At 36.7% G+C, this 11,717-nt stretch overlaps 1 protein-coding gene across 1 annotated transcript; it reads right to left on the bottom strand.

The window, feature by feature from the left end:
* Positions 1-3,234: 3,234 nt before the first annotated feature.
* Positions 3,235-11,318, bottom strand: LOC114713106 (ARM REPEAT PROTEIN INTERACTING WITH ABF2). The gene is made up of 19 exons (XM_028897687.1): positions 10,949-11,318; positions 10,593-10,750; positions 10,113-10,285; positions 9,907-10,027; positions 9,750-9,824; positions 9,562-9,656; positions 9,338-9,413; positions 8,890-8,997; positions 8,467-8,595; positions 8,284-8,352; positions 8,038-8,097; positions 7,766-7,889; positions 7,521-7,660; positions 6,421-6,484; positions 6,205-6,284; positions 5,415-5,479; positions 5,185-5,302; positions 4,947-5,071; positions 3,235-3,846 (listed from the first exon to the last, which is right to left on the bottom strand). Exons 1-19 carry the CDS (start codon positions 11,193-11,195, stop codon positions 3,753-3,755), a joined length of 2,121 nt encoding a protein of 706 aa, XP_028753520.1. The 5' UTR covers positions 11,196-11,318; the 3' UTR covers positions 3,235-3,752.
* Between the last annotated feature and the right edge of the window lie 399 nt (positions 11,319-11,717).

The following is an 11,717-nucleotide window of genomic DNA, read 5'->3' as shown; positions in this document are numbered from 1 at the left end:
GTTATGTCAGGATGTGTTATGAGATGATTGGCACCTAAGGGTGTGAGCCATGAGTGGCAATAGCTTAATGGTCAATAGGTCTTTTTGTAACAAACTAATCAAATTATGTTTATAATATTATTATCTTTGTTATCAGATGTTATGATACCAATTTCTTGGGGACAACTCACATTTTTATTTTTTTTGTTTTATATCTTTATTGATATCGACAAATTTATGTAATATTAATAAGTAATATAACATGAGTTAATGACAAGTGATATAACAAATGAATATGTGGATATTAACAATTGATATTCAAAATTTTTACAACTGAAGGTGTTATTTATTTGTAATGTTAAGTAATATTTATATTAAAATATAATTAATCAGAAGGTGTTACTCAGAATTATGTTCAATTAACAAGTCACTCTGCTCTATTGGCAAGTCACAGTGCTACCAGTGACAAGTCACAGTGCTCCATTGGCAAGTCACAGTGCCACCATTAATAAGTCACGGTGCGACGATTGACAAGTCATCTTGCCACCAATGACAAGTCCGTGTGTCACGATTGACAAGTCATAGTGCCACCAACGACAAGTCAGTGTACCACCATTGGCAAGTCACAGTGCCACCAACGACAAGTCACAGTGCCACCATTGATAAGTCACAACGCCACCATTAACAAGTCTTAAGGACATGATTGGCAAGTCACTATGCCACCATTGACAAGTCACAGTGCCACCATTGACACTTCATTAATAATGATTATATATGACAAATAACCAAAAATATAATATGACAGAGTGATTGAAAATATCATATGTTACTAAAACAGGTTATGTAACTTGAATTCATATTGTTGACAACTTACATCAGCAAATTAATTGACAAGTGACAGTGCTCTATTGATAAGTCATAACAGGTCTAATGACAATACAGGGTGCAGGTATGACAACTTAAATGACAGCAGAATCTAACATGCCAATTCATAGTGAACTTTTATTTACACCTTCATATACATGAAACTACACCTATTTCACAACCCATCCCAAAAAAACACAGGGGTTGCATGTAATTACGAGAAACTAACTATTGGTGTGTATCCATTTACAAAAAATTCCCTTCACACCCATTTACAGTTTTGTTCAACTATATTTACACATCTTGCTCCTCCATTGTATTATCCCTTGTTGCTTCTATGTGGTCCTCATTTTCATTTTCTTCGACATACACATGACCACTTTCTTCATTGAACTTTATCAAATGTTCCACCCCATCATCATCTACTAACTCCACAAAAGTTTTTTTATCAGATACAACTGAGAATTTCAGAAGAAATGAGTTGTTTTCTTTTCCAGCAATTGATGATATAATTTCCTTCAATGCTTCATAACTTGTGCCCTCCTTTACATTGGTTGTTCTTACACTACCTCCCACATATCTCATATTATCTTCTCCATTATTTATAAACTTTCTCCATATGTGAACAAAGCAAAATAGATGTTTTCTAGATGTACTTGCCATCAGTAACTTAAACCTGCATCAAGAATCACGCAACTGTCATTGACAACTTAAGGAGCTACATTGACAAGTGTAGCGGCACACATTGACAGCAATCGCGGCCTGATTGACAACACAATCCCATTTCGTGCTAAGGGTTTCTATCCTCACTAACCTTCATCTTTTTCTTCCTTTGCCACTAAACTAACGTCAGAACAGAGGAAAACAACCCAAAAACAGAGCACCCATTATCATTCTACACACCCAACTTAAATCACAACACACACCAACAAAAAACATAGCTTTTCCATTCATTAACTTCTGAATCCTAAACCAAAAACAAAAGCTTTGAAATACCATCAGTAACTTAAACATGCATCAAGAAGCACGCAACTGTTATTGACAACTTAAGGAGCTACATTGACAAGTGCAGCGGCACACATTGACAACAATCGCGGCCTGATTGACAACACAGTCCCATTTCGTGCTAAGGGTTTCTACTCTCACTAACCTTCATCTTTTTCTTCCTTTGCCACTAAACTAACGTCAGAACAGAGGAAAACCACCCAAAAACGACCCAAAAACAGAGCACCCATTATCATTCTACACACCCAACTTAAATCACAACACACACCAACCAAAAACACAGCTTTTCCATTCATTAACTTCTGAATCCTCAACCAAAAACAAAAGCTTTGAAATACCAAAGGCAAAAATGATTTTTTCATTTCCCATTCCCAAATAAATGCACAATCTGTCAAGAAAGGTAGGAGAGGAGAGAAAAGAAAGTTCCACACCTGAAGATTTGTCAAGCTTCAACATCTTCTTCACCCATGGAAATCCTCACATTTACAGAAGCTTCACCATGATAATTTTGCGCGGGAAATCCTCACCAAATGAACTTCTCCCGTCTCTTTTTCTGATAACAGGTCCAGGGCAAGAGGGTAATTTCCAGATTCTGAAAATTGTATCTAAGTCCCTTTGGGACTTCAGAAAAATTATGGGATTTCAGGGGACCTTTTTGTTGTATTTTTGCTTCTATGGGACCTCAATGTCATTTTCCCTTAAAAATAATCAATTTACCTCTATTAAAATCAAATGGAACTCGTAAAAGGGAGCTATGGGTTTATACAAATTCACTAATTACCTATAATTCATTATAACTTCATGATAGTAGAGAAATGTACAGAGAAGCTGTGAAATTTTCAAAATAAATACAGGGCTTGATGACAGAGTTAATCTATAAATTTTAAATATAACAAAATAATCCACCATTCATTTTATGATATTTATAATAACCATATACAAGAAAAAGTAAGGGAAAATCGCAAAAACAAACCTAAAATAGAAATAAAAATCCATTACAATATTAGTATAGGTTTTGACAATAACTGATAAGCAAAATGACAATAATTTTTGTAAATAGATCCTTATATACAATCTTTTATTTTAAGAATTTTTTTAATGATTTTCTCAAAAAGTAAATTGGACAGGCATCAATTGAGAACTTTGTAGAAAATCGTCCAAACGATAATTTGGACATGTATAAGGAAAATCAAAAGAGACACCGATAAGGAAGCTTGAACAGATTGTTTTAAGTCCCATGAGAAGAGCTAGATATAAGACCAAAAAGAACCAAATGAGACGATGCTTGTTGTAATTTTCTTTTTGACCTTTTAATTAAAATAGAATCCCAATTTAAATTAACCCATGTAGTGTCTCTTAAGTGCATACAAAATGCAGAGGGCTAAATTTAGTAAATTCCAGTAAAATAGATAATGTAATTCGAAATAAGAACTTCCAACACACATCTCTATCAGAAGACCAGATTCAAGGGCCTGGAATAAATTACCTAAACCTAAGAGCACGATTTCTTGCAGAATAATTGTGATATATACATATACTTGCTCTAAGAGAAACATTAACCTATCATCAACACAATGGTAATTCCTGAATGCAAAATCAATAGAGAGAGAGAAAGAGAGAGAGTTGCATATAACCATCACAGTATTGCAGGGGAAAAAACCAATGGTGGCGAAGGTCATATTTGCTATTGTATCTATGACAAATTGACGATGCAGACAAAATGGACTTGCGCTTCATCAGAGAAGGACGCCTATGACTGCTCTCAATTATTTCCTTCAGCCATGCAGTACACAGATAGAGGAGACCTCCTTCCCTAGCTCAACAAATGACAACAGAAAGAACGTCTAAGGCATTCTGTACACCACAATCATCAGTTAGAGGTCAAGAAGCAAACGGTTGGCATGCTACGACCGAGCAATAGGGGCGCTACCCTTCGTAAGCGCTTTTGTAAAGTAGTTGCGTATTTCTGGCATGATGCGTTGAATCAGATGAGAATGCCTGCAAATATTCGGTGCACAAGGAAATTCAAATCCGGGAAAATCAGACAGAACTCATACAATTATAGATATGAATTTCAGTTTTTAATTTCTTTTAATATACGTAAATGGGTTAGTAACAGCAACCACGTTCTGAATAGTTGTGCTTGGATCAACCAGATGATACCAGATTACCGAACTCATGTCAATATAATGGAAATTTAAGATATCAGAAAATCATAAATAAGTCGCATAAACAGAGGATGAGAAGCGAAAATTGGGTTTGGGATTGAAGAGAGAGAGACGAAATGAGAAATGAATTTTTTTTTAATAACAAATGCGGGTCCAAGCCCTCAAAGAAATGAGAAATGAAATTTTAGCATTAACATTTTATTATTTTTTTATTAGAATATGAGAAATGAAATTTTAAAATTTACCTTTTATTCAATTTTGATTAGAATAATCAGTCCAAAAAAATGATTAGAATAAATGTTGGTTTTCTTTCCCAGCTTGACTCATTCTCCTCAATTCAAACAAAGTATAAGGGGCAAATAGTTTGATTTAAAACCGAAGCAAAGAACATATCAGAAGTAAAAGTCAATTCTTGTTTCTTTCCCTCAATCCTATTCAATCCAAACATTGCTGACAAGCCACCAAATTAAAATGAAAGAAAAAGGCTCTCCAACGGCCCCCACCCCGATACTCATTATCCCCACCACTAAAAATTTAAAACGAATAAATATTTAGTTGATTTTTTTTTTTGGGGGGGGGGGATGGCTCCTCAAATTTGTACAACTGTAAACCCTCCATGTCCCATGTAAACGAAAATACCCTAATATAGAAAAGGATTGGCACTAGAATGAAGCAGGAATTTTGGGTTCAGCCATGTCACTCCAGCCCAGAGGATTGATCCTTAGTACTCCTAGTCTCCTATTAATTGTTTCTAATGCAACCAAAATACTATTGTATTTTGTAAATTATACATCCATTCCCTTCCCTTATGCCATTGAAAAATCTAACATAAGGGTGCACAGAGTTCAAGGATCAGATTATTACTGCATTACTGAGGCAAAAAGAATATCTAACATAAGGGTGCACAGAGTTCAAGGATCAGATTATTACCCTGGCCTGGCACACAGTTTATCATACTGCTCTAGGATATAAACGATGCAGGTGTCCCTCAATGATATTGCATTAAAGGCTTCCGAAAGTTCATACATACTTGATACAGTCTCAAGTGATATATCCTGGGCGAAAAATCAGTTGTACAACGTAAGCCAGTATCCTTCAAGTCTAATATTAGTGCAGGAATATATGACAATGCACAAATGTGTATGTAAAACTAGCTACATCAGCTCACCTGCGCAATTGCATACTCACACAGTCTCTTAAGTCCTTCTAGGAGATATTGATCAGCTGCTCGAAGGAGCTCTTGAGCAATGTCCAAAGTAACATCAACTGACCCAGTATAGATGAATCTGGACAAAATTTAATTAAAAAAAATGTAAGTTCTCTGCAGACAATCAGATTAAAGGCTTTTTTAGCATCACAAATTTCACAAGACACAGCAATTCAAAATTCATATTATACCTCATCATTAGTTCAAAAACCTCCCATCTTATGTTTGGAATTTCTATATCCCTTGCATCCTTCTCCTGCCATACAACATATTAGGGGATTAACAAAGGTGTAGAATGTAAATTAACATGCATTTTTTCACCTCAATTGTCAATTTAAGGTAAAGGCTTGGATGGGTATGATGTATAATTATACTACCTTCGGTCCTTCCTTAATATAAAAACTAGATAACTAATTTTGGAAAGATTAAGAAAATTTATTAATTTGGTTAATTGTATCAAATGCACATTAACTTTCCTAATCTATTATCTTTAATCATGTGGATTAGAAGTATCCCAGATGGGAACCCCTTAAAATCAATTAATAGAGATATTTTTTAAAAAAATTATAAATTTAAGAGATAAAGTACATTAAGATCTTATATTTAGGATCAAATTCAACTTAGTAGTATTTACTTGGCAAGGCTTCCAATGAACAATTAGATGGAGCAATGAACGAGCACAACCCTATGTTTGGATTGGGGGGGGGGGGAATTAGGGAAGAAAGAATACTAGGAGAGAAAACTCCCAAAAATAGTAAATTTTTTTGCTATTTTTGGAAGTTTTCCTTCCTAGTATTCCCTCCCCCCTATTTTCCTCCCACTTTACCCTCCATCCAAACATAGCCTGATTGAATGGAGTTAATAAATGATTTTCTTCATATTTTCATTCAAGAAAACAGTGCCACATACGATTACATTTTTCCTGGGGGACGAAGGGAGAAGAGATTACACACGGGTCAAGATCAACAAATAGATACTCACCCTATAACCGCCATCAAACATTGCACGAAATGCATCTGAAGATGCAAGTAGGCAGATTCTGTGAGCATAAAACCGCTTCCCTGCAGTGAAGATTGAACACTACTCAATAAACTAAGCATTCTACATGATGCTACAATAAATTTCATTTAAAATAATTTATTTTCAAAGAAAAAAGTTTTAAGGAAAAGGGAAAAAAAGTTTGTGACAAGCATCAACCTTCAACCAAAAATGTAACATCAGACAGTGTAGCATTGTTAACATACTGCTCTCCCAAATACACCTGCAAAAAGAATAGTTTATTATTGCATGCATTCCAACTTTATGAGACAACTTACTGTGGAATAGTCTGCAGAAGGAGAAGTAAGAAAAAGAAGATATCTGTAAGGATTCTTACAAGTGCAGGCATAGTTGACATCAATTATATCACATAAAAACCAAAATTGGATCAGCATATGCAGACTAATTACACGGACCATTTATATATCACAACAAATTGTTTACTGGATATGCACATCAACTTTGAAATGCAGTAGGCCTACATTAAGAAGAAGATAATATGTTAACTACTTATTGGATTAGCATATGCTTAACTAGTTACATTGTTTACCCTATGAAGATCCTCTGATCTCCGATTACTCAGTTATTATCCAACCAAATACACTGCACAAGCATAGATTGAATGGCATTACACTAGCAGCAACCCGGCAAAAGAAAAAAGAACAAGAGAAATGTCTTGCTAGCTTTTGAGGGGCTGGACTCTCTTCCAACTGCAGACTAAACCTTCGGCTTTCACTGTGTATGGAGGTTGATGAGGACCCAGCACCGTACTTACATCAAGTAAAATGAGCTACTTCATAGGGTATTTAGTGCAGGTGGCTCTACACCTTATCAGCTATTACTTTTGGGGTGGATTTACCCTCTGTTCCTTGGGTGCTCATCAAGTATACAAAATTACATATAAATTTTAAAAATTGTGGAAGGCCAGACTTCTTGTCCAATCAATCAAATGCCATATCGCCAATCAATTGCAGCACCTATATATTACAATGAAACAGCTACATACTTTTTGAGCTTAAACTTTTGGATGAATCTGTGTTTCTTTATAGAGAGCAGAAAACCTAAAAGCAAGTAATGTGGAATTATCCTGATACCTCAACAGCAAGGATAAGCAAAGGACGGAATTAAATCACACACGGGGAGCACAAATGGTGTGTCAAGATATCAAACTGTAGAAGGATTTGTTTTTTTTTTTTGGGTCATGGTAAGCTCATGGGAATGAAGGTATGAGGCCACGCCACCACAGGATATAAGCCCACCTGAGGTGTTGGAGAGAGGGGAGCATCATCCATGGGAGATAGAGTCATGGCTTTCTTGGCCAACCTGCATAAAGCTACAGCACCATCAAGTTGCTGCTTTGGGCTAGAAGAGCCAAGAAGCCCAATCAGCAACTCCAAACCTGCACGAACAGATAATCAGAGCCATGAACATAGGAAGGATTTAAGCAACAAGAACCATCAGGAATCAAAGATCAAATTTATGAAAAGGATTATATGGAGCAAACCATTGTTATCAATGAATATTAATCTCTGATCATCCACAGAACAAAGATGAGCAAGAGCCAGTGCAACTCGTCTTTGGACAGCCTTTTCTGAAACTCGCATAAGATATAACAAATGACTCAGGACCTGCATGGTGAAAAATAGAGGATTAAAAATTCGAACATCTTGATCAAATAAACTTATAGGCTGAGAATCAATACAGCAGTTCATGATATTTCAAAATTAATCAACATTATATGCATCTCAATAAATTATAAAGGGCACTTCTGCTTACGCGGCCATGAATCTTTTCCTCTAATCTTTTCAATGTCTTTGCAACACAATCTTTTGTCGCCTGCAGAAAGGTATGAATTCCATGCAGATCAGAATAGGTCCAAGGAGAGTTTTTTCCCACCCCAGTTCTCAAAAATAAGACCATACCATGCAATCACAACGTACATGATTCCAATGATATGACAAGATTAAAAAAAACATCATAATGGAAGCTAATTTCTCAAAAGCAGATAAGTACAGTACTTACTTGAACAATAAACTCTCCATCCTGCAGTCTCTGAATTCCACCTACCCTAATAAAATCGGACACATTATCCTATGGAAGAAAATGAAATAACAAAAGAATAATCAATTAAAATTGTGCTCAGATTTTCAACCAATTTAATAACAAGTTATCCCAATTTCATTAGAATCCTTAGTTATATCATACCTCATTATCTGCAAGGCCATAAAGTGCAAAAGCTGCATTATGCTGCAAAGACCCATTTTTGGAATCAAGAAGCTTAAGTAATGGCGCTAAGCCACCATTGTGTGCAATACCAGCTTGATTATGCACGTCCTGAAGTCAAAAATTTCTTTCAGGCCAGAGATGATGGTGCTAGAAAGAAACTATTATTCAACTTTCATATAGAAGCAAGGCACGTTGCACGGCACTTAATATCAAATAGCTAGTGTGATGCTACTGAGGTGGGCTAAGACCATTAAAATTTGACAGAACAAATATTATTTAGCATATGGCTAACATAACACATTATGCTAATGATTGAACATGACGGTGAATTTTGCTTTATTAGCTTACACAAGTAAGAAGTAGAAAATTATAACCTGGAAAATAAAAAGTACAGGGGATAACCTGTGCCAGTCGCCCCAATGCAAAGGCAGACATTTCTCTGAGTTGTAAATCCTGGGATTGAAGCATCTCTATCAGAGGTGGAACAGCACCTCTCTGAACAATATGAACCTACAAAATTCAAGTAAAACAGATATTGAGACGAAGTTGATGGGAAGCGAAGGGAAGATGGAATGCACCATGCATCATAACAGGAGTTATCACCCACACCGAATCAAATGATATTTTAGCGCCAATGTGATCCATATTTAGTAACAATAGGAGCAGAAAGTTTAATAATTGGAAGTTGGACATAAAGCAGTACTTCATAGAATTTTCTACCCTCTTTATCTTCCAGGCAACAAAGATATGAGTGTAAAGGTCTGTTCTGTTCCCCCGATAAAGCCCCTTCCTCCCTCCCCCTTCAATACAAGGTAAACAGATTAAGTTAACGCAATAAAGTTATGCTTACCTTGCAGTCAGAATCAGTAGCTGCAAACTGTCCAAGCAACAATGCTGCTTCCCTTTGGCTCTCAGAGCAGCAAGAGCTTTTACATAAAACAGTACATGTATCAAAGGCCACGAAAACTTAAATGCAAGATACCATCGTTATGCAAGGTTAATACAAGGTAAATAGGAACTCCAGGGATATAATATAGTATGAAAGTTTGCCAAAGTCCAGAACAGAGAACATACCGAAGCAATCCAATTACAGGTTGCAAAGCTCCAGCTAGAATAACTTCTTTCTTTATATTAGGAGAAGAGTGCACCAGATTTCCAATCACACCAACCTGTAATACAATTAAGGATCATCATATGGGACAAGTAGGATAAGCATAGTGACCAAACTCCATTCATCAACCACCAAAAAAAGAATGTTATACCGCTTCATAATGAATAGCAGGATCTTCAGAACGAAGCATTAGAATCAGAGTTGGAAGAGCATTGCATTCGACAATCTGCGAAGTTGTGAGCTTGTGTAACTTGATTGTAATAGTCAAGTCAATTTCAAACCTCCGACTTTCAGAAATGGTCAGTTACCTGATTTTTGTTTTCATCATTTTTAAAAGCCAGGGTACGCAGTGCGCCCGCAGCTGCTCTTTGAACCTTTGTATCAGGGAATTCAAGCAACTCAACGAGCGGTGGAATCCCACCTTCCATCCTATATATAGTGTCCAGATAATCATAAAGACAAAAACATGCCTCTTTTTAATTTGAAGGTACGGTAGTAATGGCAAAAAGCGAACCTGACACACGTTTTGATGTTACTGTTTTCATGCGCAAGATTAGTGATCGCATCTGCAGCCCTACGAATGACACTGTTCACAGCACGAGAAGCAGAGGTATTATGATGTCTCTTCAACAGATCAACAAGATGTTTTAAGGCACCATTGTCAACAATGAGCTGTTGATGTTCTGGCTGTACAAAGAATTTCCAAATAAAATAGCAAGATTAAGTAAATAATATGATAATAATTAACACTCAAAAAGAAGCCAAAAGATAAAATGATGCTGCCACAACTCTATTTCAGAGAATTGTCATCACACGTACACCTTAAACAAAGTTAGCTTGCAGCATCACATAATCAATAATTCTGTGTATACATCACAACTCGCAGAATACTATTAAACAAAGAAAAAGACAAAAAAAGGTTACGTGATAGTCTTTAACATACGATTTAGTTGTAATTCGTGTATAATATTTGAAATCACGAAACTCAAGCTACCTTGACGGCAAGAAGTCCCAGAGCAAAAGCACTCCCTTTCTCAACCTCGTGCTCAAATGGCTTCTGACCAGGATCGTTTTCACTTGAAGGAGGCGCTTGGAGATGCTTAACCAAAGCCGGAATGGCGCCTCCTTCAACAATCACGTTCACCACTTCTTCTGCAAGCACAATCATCAAATACCGAAAAGAAAACATCAATCTCAAACCACCATACGCACACAAACACACTCTCACACACGCAAGAAATGGAGAGAAACACAGTAGAGAGACGACATAATAATTCATGAAATCCAAGCAGCCGCAACAAGGAAAAAAACGAAGAGATCGAAAGACATGCTTGAATGAACAAATTTTACCATTCTTGGCAAGCTCAGCGAGGACGTGAGTGGCGCGCTTAGCCGCGGCTCGATCGGATTCCTTCCATGAGAAAGCGTAGTCAAGGACGTCAACCTGAGCCTTCACCTCGGCGAGCAACGCCTCACGGACGTCGCCGGTAGGCGGTGGAGCCGAGATCTCAGACTCCTCTTCCAATTCCTCCTCCAGCTTCCGCTTCTGTCCTTTCCTCTCAGAGAAGCCCTGATCTTGGCGTCTCTGAAGCTCCATGAACAGGAAAAAGAAGCAAGAGAGAAGAAGAAGAAGCAGAAGAAGAAGGACTCTGGCTGAGCAAGCGTGCGCTCGTAACACAAGGGAAGAGAGGAGAGAGAGGGGCTCATCCACAGTGAAGCTTAGGATACCAGATTGCAGGGGCAGTATGGGAAATTCACCCGAAAAACTTCGCTTTGATTCATTTTTCGTATTTCGCTTTTGAACTTTGGGCATAGAGAAGTGTCGGGCAAAAAACCGGCCGCATTATTTCCGGTTCAGGAGGTTGGGCAGTGCCCCACCCCCAACTTCCGCTGGTTAGTTATTACTCCCTCCAAATTAAAATACAACGCATTTTGGAATTTTTTTTATTTTACTTGTTCTTTTAAAATTTTATTATTCATATTTTTTGGAAAAAAAATTACTATGATATTTCAAGAAAAAAATCACTAGAGTCTTTCCTTAAATAAATATAAGACACGCAAATTTATAAATAATAGGAACTGTTTTTATTGCATTTATTGATATATTAGTTAGTTGAGG

This window comes from Neltuma alba, unplaced genomic scaffold, assembly GCF_004799145.2.
Source record: "Neltuma alba isolate B1F8T4 unplaced genomic scaffold, ASM479914v2 tig00011417_pilon, whole genome shotgun sequence".
NCBI classification, from domain to species: Eukaryota; Viridiplantae; Streptophyta; class Magnoliopsida; order Fabales; family Fabaceae; genus Neltuma; species Neltuma alba.
Note: the sequence above shows the minus strand (reverse complement) of the source record. Positions and strands in the feature narration are given on the sequence as shown.

Coding starts and splice junctions, on each gene's coding strand:
- LOC114713106 (XM_028897687.1), bottom strand. CDS start 11,195: ATGGAGCTTCAGAGACGCCAAGATCAGGGCTTCTCTGAGAGGAAAGGA. Junction 9,825..9,906: donor ATGATGAAAACAAAAATCAG/GTAACTGACCAT, acceptor ACAACTTCGCAG/ATTGTCGAATGCAATGCTCT. Junction 5,303..5,414: donor GTTTTTGAACTAATGATGAG/GTATAATATGAA, acceptor AATTTTGTCCAG/ATTCATCTATACTGGGTCAG.